Source organism: Petromyzon marinus, chromosome 41 (assembly GCF_048934315.1).
Source record: "Petromyzon marinus isolate PM22_M1 ecotype Great Lakes invasive population chromosome 41, UKy_Petmar_22M1.pri1.0, whole genome shotgun sequence".
Lineage (NCBI taxonomy): Eukaryota > Metazoa > Chordata > Hyperoartia > Petromyzontiformes > Petromyzontidae > Petromyzon > Petromyzon marinus.
This window is the reverse complement of record NC_133707.1, coordinates 6329523-6347000: the sequence shown is the minus strand read 5'-3', so window position 1 is coordinate 6347000 and position 17478 is coordinate 6329523. Positions and strand designations below refer to the sequence as shown.

At 48.0% G+C, this 17478-nt stretch overlaps 1 protein-coding gene across 3 annotated transcripts in view; it reads right to left on the bottom strand.

The window, feature by feature from the left end:
- Positions 1–17478, bottom strand: part of LOC116951086 (glutamate receptor ionotropic, delta-1-like) — a 292747-nt gene that overhangs the window by 52203 nt on the left and 223066 nt on the right. For 2 of the 3 annotated variants that reach the window (XM_076073276.1, XM_032969471.2), the window contains one exon: positions 16316–16369. In XM_076073276.1, coding sequence (XP_075929391.1) covers positions 16316–16369 — 54 coding nt within the window. Of the gene's footprint in view, positions 1–7573; positions 8004–16315; positions 16370–17478 lie in introns of those variants that run through there. The other variant, XM_076073277.1, reaches the window with a different exon arrangement.

Genomic DNA, 17478 nt, shown 5'->3' with positions numbered 1-17478 from the left:
CAAAATCGTCCACCACCAAATAGTCCACCACCAAATATTCCACCACCAAATCGTCCACCACCAAAGAATCCACCACCAAATAGTGCGCCACCAAATAATCCACCACCAAATAGTGTGCTGCCAAATAATCCGCCACCAAATAATGCACCATCCAAATAATCCACCACAAAATAATCCACCACCAAATAATCCACCACAAAATAGTCTGCCACCAAATAATCCACCACCCAATAATCCACCACCAAATAATCTGTCGCCAAATAACCTGCCACCATTTTACACGGGAAAGAACCGGACACCAGCACGTCCTATGGAAGGGGTTAATCTTTTTTTAAATTAATATATACTTTAATTTGACCCTTCTGGTACCTCGGCTGTAACGGCTCATGTTAGGAATTCTGGATTTAACGACGCACCAATTCGTCGATTCATTAATTTCTGTTCCTAAGTATTCCGTGGTACGTGCCTTAAACGGCGCCTGTGTGCAAATCGATGTTTATCGATTGACCAAAAATGGTATGCAAACTCCAGGCTATTTTTCAAAATTTGCGGAAAAATGGAGCGAACACGACCGAACTCACAATATATTTAACAAACAAATAAAGACGAATAATACAAATGAGACGGTTAAAATTAGACAACCAAAAAAACGATTGTTGAATTAAAACGCGGCTCTGAAATCTCGACACACTGGCCACAGCGTCCCGTGCACAAAAATGAGGTGGACATTCCCACACTTGACCACACCACGAGACCCCAGCTGATGAACCAACCGCGGTGCACCCCTGTTGCTCCGCTGGTTGCACGGAGGTGGTGGCGGTAGAGAGGGATTGAAGAAACGAGCCGCATTGTTTCAACCGTCTGCGCCAGGAGATAAGAGTCGAACCGACGACCTCTGGGATTGCGGGTTCAGTGTCCTCAACCACTGCAGGATCCCAAGGAATAAATAAGATTTAAAATTTCATGCTGCACGTAATTTCAAAGCGGGACATTTGGAATGGCTTGAATGCGTACTCTGGAAAGAACCAAGGCAGTAAGGTCATTGCCACATGGTATTTATTTACTGGGCAAAAGTTATTTAATATTTTATTTGCCTTCCCAAATCATTTATCATTCTGACCTGGGGTCTAAAAATATAGTAGTTGGAGAAATAATAAGCTTCTTCTCCCCCCCCCCATAGCAAGGATACGGCATTGAATGCAAATTGATATGCCTGATATATATTAACTGATATATATTAACTGGCCTCTGAAGAGTGAATTACGAGCGCATGCTCCTACAAGAAGTGTGTGCATTTGCTGCAGAGATGTGCGCACTTTACGCGTACATTTGAATAATTTATTTAATATCACACCAGCGCCTAACACAAGATGCATGCTCACAGTCCCCTATTTACATCTGCACGCTCTCCAAAATAAGCCGCTCGTGAGCGGGTGCGTGAATTAATTGATTGACAGTGAAATTCCAACAATTATTAAAAAAAAAATAGGTGAGCAGACAATACGCCCGCTTTCCACATCTGTCCCTTCACACACACAAATAAAAGCACATTTTACACATCCCAAACTGGTTTCAGCGTGTGTTTGCGCTGAACAAACGCTGCTGATATGATGCACTCCCAGAAGCCTGCGTGGCTGTTGGATGTGTAATAGATTCTCTTGTAATTTGTTTGTGTGGAGGGACAGATATGGGAATGAGCATTGCCTGCTTATTTACTTTTCTCACTTAAATTATTCAATAACGACAACTCCGCCGAATGTTTTGGTACCAATTATTTCAGATTTGCTGGATGGATGCAAATAATATAATCAAGGCTCGGGTAACTTTTCCAAACTGTCCGGACAAAACTAATGGCCAGCAGCAAGTTTTCAGCGAAACACGGGAGAACACACGACAGCAAGGGACTGTTTGTGAAACAACACCGCACTCACTTATTTATGAGTTTGCTCATCCGTTGGTTTGTTGGCTTATCTTTTCGGGAAAAAGTTTCAGACTCTCAAAAGTGCAATGTGCGCCACCCGCCCACCCACCCCCCCAGCCCCCTCCCCACCCCCCAATTTCTTTAAAATAAAATTGGGAAGGCCGATAAGAATAAACCCTGACAATCTGTGACCCACGTTTCTGAGCCGGCAACACCTTACACACGGCGTTCTTCTTCTTCCCAGCGTAGTATTTGCTCAGCGATCACTCCCTTGCTCAGCACGTCTCCTGCTATCATCTCAAATACCCGTGGCGTTCTGGCGCGTCGAAATGTCCTGCACGGGAGGTGCGGTATAAATAATAAACGATGATGGTGATGAAGGGGGACAGGCAGAGACGAGGGGACATGGGAGGGGACACGAGGGGACATGGGAGAGGACACGAGGAGCCAGGAAGACACGGGAGGACATGGCAGACACAGGGAGGACGCGTCGAAAATATCCACCGAGATGGAGACACAGGGAAGGACACACGGAGACACACGGGGTGACAGGGACACGTGAAGGTGCGCGTGGTATTTGGTCTGCAATCACTTTCGTACCGAATGATTATCTTTTGACTTATTGGGTGCAATTGTGAACAACAGCAAGATCAGACATGAACACATCTGATTGGCAGAATTATTGGTTCACTGCAGCTCAGAAGACTCACTCCTACAATGCGTGCGGTGAAGTTAGGAGATGTTCTATGTGCTCGGAAATTTGAAGGCCTGGAGACCAGAATCGGTGATTTCACCGACAATGTGTTCATCAGGCGAGGCAGTTCCATATCCGGACTGCAGAGTTAAGTGGAACTTCTGTCCAGGGAGCAATGTTCTGGCAACTGGTGGGGGGCAAGGGGGTGGGATGCCAGGGATTGTGCTTCATCAGGTGCCACGGCGTCTTTCATATGGGGGTGGAAGCATGGCCTGAAGATCTGTGGGGCAGTGGTTGGTGTGCATTTTGTACGGGACTGCGACAGCAGCAACTTGCCGACGGTTATTAACATCATCATTATCACGTCAAGCGCTCCTTTGTTCTGACGCCTCGAGATGTACCGCGTGGGAGGCACACGGCGTAAATAATGACGAGAATAAACGATGACGGTGGGCGCGCTCCAGCCGCGAGGCCGATCCCTCGCCCCAACAGCGCCGGACGACGGCCCGACGGCTCCCAAGCTCCTTTGCTCCCGCCGCGTCAACCCGGCAGCCCCCCGCCCCCCCATTGATTGCGCTTAACTCCCACCGACGGTGCAGCGCAGGGACACCAAAACCCTCGGCGGTGGCCAATTAGCCTGGGACCACAGTCGGTTCCCCGACAGCGCCGCGCGTTTTCACGGCGCGGATTGTATATGGCGCGATTGATGTGCGAGGGAACACGCGTTCTGTAGAGCACGGATGGGAATTGGATGGAACGCGATCGAGCGAACGGAACTACGCCGCGCGAGTAGGAATAAGCGGTCGTGCGGCTGACTCGGCGTAGCGTCGCACAAGGCGACGGGATGCTGCTGGATGCTTCTAGACACTACCCACGCGCCTCGGTCTTTGTTCAGCCTGCGTACGCATCCCACCGTGTTATCGCGGACTGTGCTTTACCCCGCGTAATATATTATTTATTATATAGCGAGGTGTTCTTCAGGAATGCAACTACTATTTCAATATGATTTTCTGCTTTTTTTATTTTATTTATCGGTTTGTTGTACACAGGCCCCAAAGCCCTAAACGCTAAGCGGCTAGCAACCACCAACGCTATTATTCAAGTTGTCAAATATACGAGTCCATGCGTGTTTTCTCTGTATCGAGCGAGGTTATACGAACTGAGGGGAAAGAAATTTGTGCAATCGGTAGGAAAGAAGTATAAATCCATTACTGGTAAAGAAGTAAAACTGAGAGCTCGTAATTTCTAACAAAACCCCAAAGACATATATTGACGCACAGTTGAGAGAAGAAATCACGCACGCACGCACTTGATTATAGAAAAGTGTGGAATGAGAAATTCCGAAAATACAACAGCTGCTTCCCAAACATTGGTTATCTTTGACTTCACTTTTGTATTATTGCAGCCAAGTCGGCCTTTGATAAGAGCACAATTATCTAGATTTGAAGTTTTCGTGACTGCAGGGATCCATACTCTTTGGTTCTTTCGGTAAAGTCACGTAAACAATTGCTGAAGTGTTTATTGCTGTGGTTGTTTCCACCTGATGACGGGCACTTGTGCTGCGCCCGAAACGTTGTGATTTTAATCTATTTTGTTTTATACCAACGTGACTTTACCGAAAGAACCAAAGAGGATAAGCACAATTATCTCTTTATTTGCGGTGAAAAAAAATGGAATTTGGGTTCGGTCACTTTCACGTGAAAGTTTCAACCAGTGCCCGTTTATTTTCACGTATACTGCACAGCAGTCACAAATAACAAAGAAAAAAACCTTAATAAATTCATCAATAACACTGCCTTAAAAAGAAAGAAAATATCTATATATGATCATACAGCAATCAGAAAGATTGATGATCAGTTACTCATTTTGGTCATTCACTGGCAATCAGTTGCCGGCTCATACAGTGAGGGAAAAAAGTATTTGATCCCCTGCTGATTTTGTACGTTTGCCCACTGACAAAGAAATGATCAGTCTATAATTTTAATGGTAGGTTTATTTTAACAGTAAGAGACAGAATAACAACAACAACATCCAGAAAAACGCATGTCAAAAATGTTATAATTTGATTTGCATTTTAATGAGGGAATAAGTATTTGACCCCTCTGGAAAACATGACTTAGTACTTGGTGGCAAAACCCTTGTTGGCAATCACAGAGGTCAGACGTTTCCTGTAGTTGGCCACCAGGTTTGCACAAATCTCAGGAGGGATTTTGTCCCACTCCTCTTTGCAGATCTTCTCCAAGTCATTAAGGTTTCGAGGCTGACGTTTGGCAACTCGATCCTTCAGCTCCCTCCACAGATTTTCTATGAGATTAAGGTCTGGAGACTGGCTAGGCCACTCCAGGACCTTAATGTGCTTCTTCTTGAGCCACTCCTTTGTTGCCTTGGCCGTGTGTTTTGGGTCATTGTCATGCTGGAAAACCCATCCACGACCCATTTTCAATGCCCTGGCTGAGGGAAGGAGGTTCTCACCCAAGATTTGACGGTACATGGCCCCGTCCATCGTCCCTTTGATGCGGTGAAGTTGTCCTGTCCCCTTAGCAGAAAAAACACCCCCAAAGCATAATGTTTCCACCTCCATGTTTGACGGTGGGGATGGTGTTTTTGGGGTCATAGGCAGCATTCCTCCTCCTCCAAACATGGCGAGTTGAGTTGATGCCAAAGAGCTCCATTTTGGTCTAATCTGACCACAACACTTTCACCCAGTTGTCCTCCGAATCATTCAGATGTTCATTGGCAAACTTCAGACGGGCATGTATATGTGCTTTCTTGAGCAGGGGGACCTTGCGGGCATTGCAGGATTTCAGTTCTTCATGGTGTAGTGTGTTACCAATTGTTTTCTTCGTGACTATGGTCCCAGCTGCCTTTAGATCATTGACAAGATCCTCCCGTGTAGTTCTGGGCTGATTCCTCACCGTTCTCATAATCATTGCAACTCCACGAGGTGAGATCTTGCATGGAGCCCCGGGCCGAGGGAGATTGACAGTTCTTTTGTGTTTCTTCCATTTTCGAATAATCGCACCAACTGTTGTTACCTTCTCACCAAGCTGCTTGGCAATGGTCTTGTAGCCCATTCCAACCTTGTGTAGGTCTACAATCTTGTCCCTGACATCCTTGGAGAGCTCTTTGATCTTGGCCATGGTGGAGAGTTTGGAATCTGATTGATTGATTGCTTCTGTGGACAGGTGTCTTTTATACAGGTAACACGCTAAGATTAGGAGCACTCCTTTTAAGAGTGTGCTCCTAATCTCAGCTCGTTACCTGTATAAAAGATACCTGGGAGCCAGAAATGTTTCTGATTGAGAGGGGGTCAAATACTTATTTCCCTCATTAAATGCAAATCAATTTATACAATTTTTGACATGCGTTTTTCTGAAATTGTTTGTTGTCATTCTGTCTCTCACTGTTCAAATAAACCTACCATTAAAATTATAGACTGATCATTTCTTTGTCAGTGGGCAAACGTACAAAATCAGCAGGGGATCAAATTTTGTTTTCCCTCACTGTATATACCCTGTCACTGCCACTATGCCTTAGAATTGCATTGCCACCATTTTTTCTCAATTTGATACATTTGAAGTCACCTAAAAATATCATATATGTATCGCTACTGCTGTGGGGGTTACTGTTCCAAGCAACTTCACTCCATAATTTCTCTGCCCATGTTAGCACGGTTGACTATGTACGTTGCGAAAGAAGTTCAACATAACAAATGTACACGTTGATGACTCGCTCTACCTGTTTCGTCTCACGCATACTGAGCCAATCATCGGTAAAGGAATCACTTAAGCCAATGGAGCTTGCCCAAAATGTATGATGTATATACATTGAACTTATTTCGCATGGTACGCAGCCAACCGTAGTTGTGTGGCCACCTCTCAGAGTAAAATTTTTACGTAAAAAATGACTAGCGTCACGGCGCCGTCAGCAAAGGGAGCGGGGATTCCCAAGGAGAGAGTGAACAAAAAAAAATCAAAAATAATTTTAACAAAAAAATGACTACAGCAAAGAGTTAGGAAACTCAGAGGCCCCGTGGCACCAGCTCACGTGAGTGAGCTGTGGAATGGACTCGTGCGATGGTTGTGTGGGAGGATAATCAACACAAGCCACACTTTCCTGCATTTGTATTCGCCAGTCATCGCCAGTGTTCTCTCGATATCCTCTTGGTGTGGGGTACGTGTCAGTAACAATAATGACTAATTTTCTCTGGAAAGACACACAGCCCTAGCTGCATTTGTTTTTGTTTAAGATGTTTTCAGCCAATGAATTGACGAGTGCTCATTATCCATGTGGGAAGAAACCGGAGCGCTCAGAACCCCCCCATCCACCCATCCACCACGTGTACGAGGGGACAACATTCAAACCCTGTACGAGTTGGAAACAGATGGGAAATTCGTCCACTTGCGACACTACCCTCTTCTGTGCGAGCCAGGGTTCGGAAACCACCTGGACGCCCATGGTAAAGAGAGCGTCCGCAACATTTGCGTGGCGATCCAGCGACCCACGCTTGCCTCCGCGGCGCTGGATTAGAGGCCCACGTGCAGCGGCACAGCCCCACCGCAAACCTGAAACAAGGCAGCCATGCGGAGAGAGGCCGGAGGAGTTTATCCCACTGCTAGTTTGGTTCCCGCATTGTCCGCTCTTGACGTCTGATCGACCCAGTGACCTCCAATCCGTAATTGATGTTAATTAATCCAAAATGTGTACACGTACACAACGTATACTAACATTTTCTTTGGTTCTTTCGGTAAAGTCACGTAGAATGAGAATAAAATAATAAATTAATAAAATAAAATAACACAATAAAATTCTCACAACGCATGCGAACATTGTCGAGTTCTAAAAAGAAACGCACGGCGGTAACTATCGCGCCGTTGAATATGCTCCATATACATAAAACATTGAGGGCCTGGGCGGGGGGGGGGGGGAATAAATCATCTCCACTGGTATTTACTCACCTGTGTCGCACTGTAATGACGGCTTAAGGCGCGAGGATCCCAGAAACAAGATTTAAAGACACGACGGGTCCGCCGCTCACGCTCGCGTGGAGGAACGCCCGTGCCCAACTTTGACGCTCCCACCCACATCGATCCGCGCCGGCACCGGAATGCGCACGCAGGGGGGGGTGGCGGGGAAAAGAACCCGTGGCTCCGACGGGGCAGTGAAAACTCGTTAAATAAATATACGGCGGCGGCCGGTGGATTAATAAAGCCGTTGCGCATGTACGGCCATCGATCGTCGCGGTGCGTCGGAGCAAAGGCGCCGGCTGGGGATGACCGCGCGCGCCTTTTGTTCCGCTTCTTTTTAAATTAATGAAACGCCTTTTGCGGTCAGGGCCGAGAGATCGTATCTCAACCGTGCCCCCCCCCCCACCACCTCGCCCCGGTTAAGTAAAGAAAAAAAATAATCGATCGGCTTACCTCTAACTGCATCAACTAATATTGTAGAGATTAATATGGACATTGATTCTTATGCTCATGAGACACCGCGTAAACTCGCGCATGTGAGAATTGCCGCCGTACGTGATGGGTCCCGCGTCAATCCTGCAGCCGCTAGAGGCGTTACATTCCGTGCGAAACGCCAATTACCTCTGCGCCACCAACGGCACGAAGCAGTCGGTTTAATATTGCTCGAGTGACAAAAACAAAAGCCAACCCATCTAAATCTCTACCCACTCGTGATTTCGCAGCGCTCAGAATTCCCCCACGAGTGACCCGGGAATGGATTTGCGGCATGCGGCAGGTAAACTTTGCGCTGGACGTCAGATCGCAAGTCTGTAGGTCCCGTGGCCTCTCTGGGATTAGAGGAATTAAAGAAAAAAAATATCCACATTGGATTTTAAATCGAGCACAATTTGGCTTTGAACAGAAAATTGTGAGGGCAATCTCGTGTCCAAGTGCAGCTTCAAGACATATTCAACAAAAATTACATATCCCATTTTTATCATCTTTGTTTCGGAAGTTGGCCCAACTTCCCGAAACAAAGAGCGGCAATCTGTACTCGGAATGCGTCTAAATGATGGCATTTAGGGACATTTATATAGCGCATCTACACTCGAGCATCGCCACAGGCCTCAGCCACATGACACTGTCTCTGAAATGTGGCGCTGGACGAATAAACATGCAGAAATTATAATGATTAAATAACATTTTTCATTCTAATTTTTCTTCTATCTACGCGGCTTTACCAAAAGACCCAAAGAATGTGAATTCCTGCAGTCACGAAAGCTTTAAGTCAAGCCTTATACTTATTGTTATTATTCATCTGGAGTTATTACGAGACACGCTAATGGCTTGCGGTCTTTAAAAATCACCTCCCCCCCCACCACCACCTAATGGCTTCTGCTACATTGCCCAAACTTCCTGTGACTAGTAATTTTCGCAATTTTTGTCTGTCATTATCATCATTGGCCATGGTCAAAGTACATATGTTGCGCTTTTTCCGTACCGTGCGTAGCCAACCGTGCTAATTGGGAGGTGCGGCGGATGAAGACCTCCCTAATTTGCTACAATCTCCCATGATCCTGCGATGTAATAATCCACATCGCATCTTCCCGCAGATGTGGCTTCATCGCTCCATCCCTTCCGCTGACGACCCTTCGGACGCCTTCAATTCATCGGCCGACACTCCGTCGTCGTTCTTGACCATCGGCCCGTCGTTCCTTCTCGCAGCAAGTCCGCCCCAAGCACCCGCTTAACCTTTCCGAAACGATGTGAACGATGTCGTTGAAATTGCGTACGCTCTCTCATCCGCGCGTTGCTCTTTCTCAAGGCAACTTGCACGCGTCTCTCCACGCTTCTATGCCCGCACCCTTCAGCTCTGGGTCTTTGTTTGTCAACATCCGCGTTTCAGAACCATCTGCCGATTTAAAAACTCTTCTTCCTCAGGCCACTTTGGTAACGTTCCTTTTCATTATTAACAGGTTCAACGTTCCAAAAAGCACTCCCTCAGAATAAAACGTTCCCTTGCCGGCGTTATAAGTAGAGTCCGCTGTTAGATTGTGTTGTTGTTGTCGTCGTTGTTGTTGTTGATGAAGCAGCGGTGGTGAGACAACAAGAGTAAACAGCCAGGCATCTGTGTGTCATCGATTTGGGTTCCGTAAAAAAATATAGACGATGCCCACAAAAAATAAAAATTGCAAAAATACTTTTTGTTACCGCGATATCTGATGGAGAGCGATAAACACGGGGTTTTTTTAAAAATAAAATTAATCTATAAAGTGTAGAGAACAAAATGTATGCGGGAGATTTCTCGGTAAGGGGCCGTCCATAAATGACGTCACGCAAGTTTGTAGATTTTTGACCTCCCCCCCCCCCTCGTCACACTGTCGTCACAAAAAGTCAGACCCCCCTCAAAAATGACGTCACAAAGCTCTGCCCCCCCCTTCAAAACCATATTTCCATTTTGAAAATAAAATATGCTTCAAATCGCTTTAAACTATCGTCGTTGTAGTGCGTATTTAATGTGGCCCTGCACTCTGCTGTTGTAGGCGAAAACATGTATTAAAAATGAGCCGTTGGAAAGCTGAAATTTAGCATAAAATTCACTTCAAAATATTCATCGTCTTACTAAAACTGCTGATGTTCAGAATATTATATTGAAATTCTCTTATAATTATCATGTATTAAAAGTAATTATAACTATAAAAAAATACTTGAAACTTTGTAGTAGAATGAAGCAAAATGGAGAGTACAATTATAGCAATCACATATCCATTCCACAGAATGAAAAGCCCTGGTACAATCATTAAAATAAAAATGTTGAATAACTAAATTTATGCTTCTCCATTCTCCTATGGAGAAGCAAAATGCTCCTTCATGGAATAAATAAAAGGTGACCTTAGTAAATTTAAATAATCAAATAGTTAAGAATGAAAATTTATTTTTAAAAATGAGTGTTGTTATAACAATTCTATTTAATTAAGTAGAACGTGTTGTTTATATTTCAAGTTGCGCACTTTTTTTATCGCACTCGTCACACATCGTCACAAACGTCTGACCCCCCCCCCCGCCCCCCCCAGGTGCGTGACGTCATTTATGGACGGCCTCTAACAGAATTACAAGGACATAGGTTGGCTCCATTGCGTGTCTCTGTGACCTTCTGCGTGAGGCGAATGAGAAGGTGTAAAGGTCCGAGCGAGGCTTGCGACGATCCCGCATCACCCACCAAAAGTCGTAGGGACTCCGTTGCCCTACGGCATCATCAACCATGGCCAATCTACTGCTGGATGATGGTCCCATCTCCCACAGTCCTTGCTTATGTAATAACACGACTATATGCGAAGATAAAATAACAGGTTACTAACAAACAAACAAACACACAAGTTATATAACAGGGAAGACGTGATTGTGGTCATGATCAGTAAAAGTTCAGCTGCTTCTTCGTGGAACTAAGATTGAGAGTAGGCCTTCAACAACAAAAAAAATACCATACGAACATAAATATGTAGATACACAATAGAACACTGTACGTGCAATAATACTTTCAGTTACGAAGAACGATCGTCAAACAAACACAACTTTGCAATCGATCTTCGGCTAACGATAAACCAGAGTGCCCGTGCATCTATGTCGGTGTTCTTCATTGCCAGGTCCGCGGCCCACTGGCACGGGCCCTGGTGGCCTTTGGTGCGGCCCCTAAACGTGCGCTCTCCCCAACAATAAGCACCACCCCCCCCCCATCATCATCATCATGCTGCTGTCAACCCCCCAATGGTTTCAAATAGTGTGGCTGCCCCCCACACTGATGATGTCTTAACGGCCAAAGTGACCCCCCCCCCCACCCCCTCCTCCTCCTCTCCCCTCTTCTGAAAAATGAGTGACGAACGCTGATCTATGGCAGGCGTCGGTAGGACACATGCTGTCCCGTCTTAACGGGGGTTCCTTGTCCAATCCGCGGCACGTTTCTCCCCATCACGAATGCCACCTGCCCACGGGCACGTGCCTGGCCGTGTGCCGCAAGGGATTCCCGTGCGACGCTGAGCCAGGGAGCGCTCGCAAGAGGTCCGCGTGTCTCACGCCTCCGCTTCGCCGCCCACAAACGGCACTCACGCGAGATCAGAGCTGGCAGCCAATCGCTACGACGCAATGATACAGGCAAAGGTACTCCCCCCCCCCACCACCCTGTATAGCCTTTACGGACTGTTGGGGCAAGTGCTGTTTGTGAGTAGCGAGCACCTATGAAAGCGGGCACGGCACACGAGGGCGTTGAGAGGGCAACACCACGCCCGGCCGCCTTTGTCTCCCCAGGGGCGATGTTTACGCACCCCACGAGGTACTAATTTAAGGCTGAGTCGACCTAGGGGAGGCCCAGGACCGGTTCAGATAATCGTCAACGGTGATGGATGTGAACGGGAATCAAACTCGGGTCGGCGGGTTCGTAGCGCTCACCGCTACACCACCGCTCGCCAACCTAAAAGCGACACTCACGCCAAAGTTGAGCTGACAGCCAATCGCTACAACACAGGCACACACACACAGATTCCTCCCTACAGCTTTATAGACCGTCAGGCAAGTGCTGCGGTGCATATACAGGCTGCTCATGCCTCAAGGGGCCGTGAGCGATGTTTGACCATACTTCACCATGCTGGTCAGTGTGGGTTTGTGGGGGGTGGGAGTGCAGGTTTTTGCTGCACTGCCCTGGACATCTGTGAAAAGGAGCTTCATGGCTCATCGGATTCCTCCGGTATAAATATTCTGATTCTGACTACCCACAACACCTACTGCACCTGTTTTTTTTTTAAATCAGAATATTAACTTACACCGGAGGAATCCGATGAGCTATAAAGCTCTTTTTATGCACGATAGTCACCCATCCAATCTCTATCCAGGCTCAGGCCCCTCTTGACTTTTGAGATATCGCAGGACCGGATGCATTCTCCATGATCTGGTCATAGGCTGGTTCCGTTAGTGAGCACCTATCAAGGCTGGCACTGCACACGAGGGTTTAGCAGTGTGGCAGGCAAACCACTCCTGGCATCGCGTTTGTCTCCCCCAGCTCCGACCTGATGTCTACGACATCCGCACCCAGTGAGCGGACGTGCAGGAGGCCTCGGGTTCGCGCGGACATCGCACGGAAGGTAATGCGAGCCGTGATGGCTTGGGAATTGAACGCGGTCCATCGACTTTGTAGGGAAATGTGCTCGCTAAGCAGACACGCACACACACACAAACGCAACAATACGTCAATTTACAAAAATGCACTGATAGTTACACGCCAAGTGTGTGTCACTAATGATCAATTTTGCAATTAGGCAAATTAATTACAATCAAGAAGGAAACAAATGCACCTCATTACTCCATTGCCAATGTAAACAACCCGTTGTTTTGTGCTCTCCGCATCTTCCCAGAAATATCACGTGCATCGGCTTAGGGCTTGTTTGATAAACTGCAATGAAATGATCAGGCCAATTAAAGAGTCAGAATGAATGATAAAAACAAGTACTCACAAAAATCTGTCACGTGTGGGGATGAAATTAAAACACCATCGTAAATTATTTAACGGTGTGTAACTAATTAACAAAGCGACAGACTTAGAACTAAATAATTTTTTAAAATATCGATACTATAACATGTAACTTATTCGTATTACATTGTTTTCTACAAAAATAACTAAAACCCCACACAAAGACAATTACAAAGCTCCCCCGTACAGCGTGTAACAGACTGTTGGGGCAAGTGCTGTTAGCGAGCACCGATAAAGGCCGGTATAGCACCACGCCCAGCCGCCTTTGTCTTCCCAGTGGCGATGTTTTTACAAACCCCACCAGGTCGACCGAGGGGAGGCCCAGGACTGGTTCAGATAATCGTCACTGCTGTTGGCCATGAGTGAGAATCGATCTCGGGTGGCCGGGTTCGTAGTGCAGTGCGCTAACCACTACACTACCCCCTCCCCACACACAACAAAGCAAAGATCCCCCAGTATAGCCTTAACAGACTGTTGGGGAAAGTGCTGTTAGCGAGCACCTAAGGAAGGCTGGCAGGCAGCTCGAGGGGGTGGCATCAGCCAGGACCACGCCCGGCCGCCTTTGTCTCCCCAGTGGTAATGTTTACATACCACACCAGGTACTCATTTGAGGCTGATACGACCTACGAGAGGCCCAACACCGGTTCAGATAATGGTCACTGCTGTTGACCGTGAGCGGGAATCGAACTCGGATGGCCGGTTTCGTAGCGCAGCGCGCGTTAACCGCTGCACCACCGCTCTCCCCACACAAAGATCCCCCGTATAGCCTTGACAGACTGTAGGGGCAAGTGCTGTTAGCGAGCACCTATGAAGGCCGGAACGGTACACGAGGGGGTGGGTGGCCAGCACCACGCCCGACCGCCTTTGTCTCCCTAGTGGCGATGTTTACACACCGCACCAGGTACTCATTTGAGGCTGAGTCGACCACAGACACACACGCATGCACTGCTCAGTAGAGCTGCAGAGCAGTGCACGCCTGGAAGCGATGCATGCCCGTGTGCATGCCCGTGTGTGTGCCTGTGTGTACCTGTGTGTGTGTATGTGTGCATGCCTGTGTGTGTACCTGTGTGTGTGCCTGTGTGCGTGCCTGTGTGTGTGCCCGTGTGTGTACCTGTGTGCATGCCTGTGTGTGTGCCCGTGTGTGTACCTGTGTGTGTGCCTGTGTGTGTGCCTGTGTGTGTACCTGTGTGTGTGTATGTGGGGAGCGGTAGTGTAGCGGTTAGCGCGATGGGCTATAAACCTGGCGACCCGGGTTCGATTCCCGCTCACGGCCAACACCGGTTTTGATTATCTGAACCGGTCCTAGGCCTTTCCTAGGTCGACTCAGCCTCAACTGAGCACCTGGTGCGGTGTGTAAACATCGCCACCGTGGAGACAAAGGCGGTCGGGCGTGGTGCTGGCACACCCACCCCCTCGTGTGCCGTGCCGGCCTTCACAGGTGCCCGCTAACAGCACGTGCCCCAACAGTCTGTTAAGGCTACACGGGGGAATCTTAGTCGTGCGCGGTGCGTAAATCGCGTTTACGGCGAGCAGTGCCGAGCGAGAACTTCTGGCAAATCAGCAGCCCACCCGCGACGAGGAGAGGGGATTTACAGCTGCTCTGCCGCTGGGGGGTCAGCTGGCGCGTTACGGTGCTGGCTGTCAGCGAGGGCCGTTTTGTCCGAGCGTGAACGAGTGGCCACCGTCACGGGCGGTGGAACGGAGAGGGTTTTTTGGTTTTTTTGCTCGCCACGTCGATGCACGGTTTTGGTGCGGGCGATGCACGGGTGCACGGGTGCACGGGATTATGGTTGATGCGTCGATTGAAACATCGATCGCTCTTTACATTCGTCGAGGTAAAGGTGCAGCCCTGCAATTCCTTGGTCGTGCCACTGCTGACGGAATGATTTTCACGAGCTCTAATGAGCACCACCACCACCCCCCCGTCCCCCCGGGTGTATTTTGGTCTCGTCTTCCATGCCAGCCAGACGTGTTCAAAAGATCAGTTTAACGCACAGTCGGCTCTTACGACCAATATTATCCGTAACAGGTTTTTAGGTAAGATTGCGTGAATATAAGTTTGTCGTTAAACCCGCCACCATCCGACACAGCCAATTAGTAAGGTTTGTCACGTAAACAGATTGTAAATGTTGTGGATTTACTTTCCCAACACACCGGTGTGCTGAACTAGTAACGAATTGGCAGGTTTTGTTTACGTGACAAACCTTACTCTTTCTACGTGACTTTAATATGTAGGATTAGCCACACTTTACCCCACTGCACGCAACCTTCCGCTCAACTGGCCGTGATGTTACCCGTTTCTAATACTGGGCGGCCTGAGATCGGGGGAATTTAAGAATCTTGCCCAACGGAGGCTGAATTGAACCGGTGACCTCTGGATTGTAAATCCAGTGTGATAACCGTTATTGGAACTTCATAAGCCTATATGCATTTGATTTCACGAACTGCGAAAATTATGCACGAACGTCACCTTTAAGCTAATTGAACACACAAGACAGAACGCATGAGACAGTATGTACAAAGGAAGCGGTAAGGCGACCTTGAAATCATCACCGTTCATGGAATCGTTGGGGGGAGTAGCGACCGTGAATGATAACAATGACAGCATCACACGTGGTGTCACAATGCGGGTGAACAATGCCAGTGTGGGCGGGTGGAGTGGGCGAGTTGCCTCGAGAATCGTCACGGGGTGCTCGGAAGCACCGCTCCTTCCGTTGCAAGTCTTGCATTGTGTTCGAACAACGGTGAAACGAACAAGTGACATTTATAATTCTATGGGCACTACCTTCCAAAATAAATAAATCAAAACACGGAATTGTATTGCAGGGGGCAAAGGTGCTGTCCAGCAATAAGGGGACACATTTTGGTAGTTTTAACTGCCACATGCTAGTCCGGTGTGTGGGCCTGAATGCGACGAGCATTGTGTGATGGCGCGTGAGCGCGCCGCGACCGTGCGGTGCACAGCGCCATCCTTGCACGTCGTCCTTCGCGGGACAGGCCAGACGCGCGCGCGCGCACACGTACAGAAGAGCATACAACGCGATGCTGATAGGATTCCGCGAGATAAGCCACGTGCGTGCGTCGGCATTGGCGTGTTGTGCGTGAGCGCGATCGTGTGTGAGCCTGCGTGCGAGAGTATGTGCGTGTGAGCGTGCGTGCGTGTGTGTGCGCGCGTGCGTGTGAGCGTGCGAGCGAGAGCAAAGCCGTGGAGTCACTGCCCACCCCTCCCTCCCTACCTCGTTCACATAAATCCAGTGGCTGTCCGCCGCGACCAGATTCGAGTCGGCCGCCTGTGAACACAGCGGACACAAACACACGAAGGGAAATCATCACCGAGGCGGGCGCTGCAAAGAGGAGCGCAACGAGGAGGACGAGCGGATAGGAAGTGGGTTAACGGTATCATCACGGCAAGTTCATTCACAATGCACCGAGGTCAACCGAATAATAACGAGCCGTCCGTTTGTTAAGCCGCTGCTGGATGATGAAGGCCTCCCAGTGTCCCGTGGTCAGTCGTGGGCGTTGTTTGACCATATTTCACCACGCTCGCAAGTACGGGTGGGTGAAAGAATTCAGGGGGGTTGAGGGTGGTGGGGTAGGCGGGGTCCTAGCACCTGTTCAGATATCACTTACCACTGATGTTAGCCTTGGCCGGGAATTGAACTCAGGTCATATACGTCATGTATTTATCCAGGAAAACCTCACCGAGTTTCAAGACTCTCTGTCGGAGGGTCTTGCATTTGGATGTATGTCCAATTCCTTGATTGAAAATAAAACTCATAAGCCGTTGTCATGGAGTGCGGTATTGGCAATAAAATACATATTTTCTTGTTCGTCTCTCCGCGCATGCATCGAGTACGTTTAGTCCATCAGCCTATGCATTCTGCGGCTATTATATGCCCTGAAAACCCGTCGGCTGATGCACTGGAGGATTTTATTTTTTTACATGGAGCGACGAATGGGAGTCTATTTATTGTCTTATCAATTCATGAGTAATTTTCTCCGTATGCGGGAGAAATATTAATTACCTGGAAGAAAAAAAAACACTGACGTGGGGATAACAATCAATGTTCCAAACAGGTCAACAGGTCATCATAGCCAATGCCGGTAATGCCACAACACCCCACCCACGTAGGTCAACAGGTCATCATAGCTAATGCCGATAATACCACAACACATCATGTCTTCCTTCCTTATTGCGGATTCAGAATTTGTTGCACAGTTGACACCTAACCTCCAAGGTCTGCTGGCAGGGTCTCGTCATCAACAGGATCTGGCTTTAGGCCTTCCCCTTTGCTACATAGTAGACACGTACTACGATCTTACAGTGTCATCATCACCACTACCACCACCACTTTCTAACTCTAGGTCTTCAACTTGTCACTCGGTGGACATATCCTAG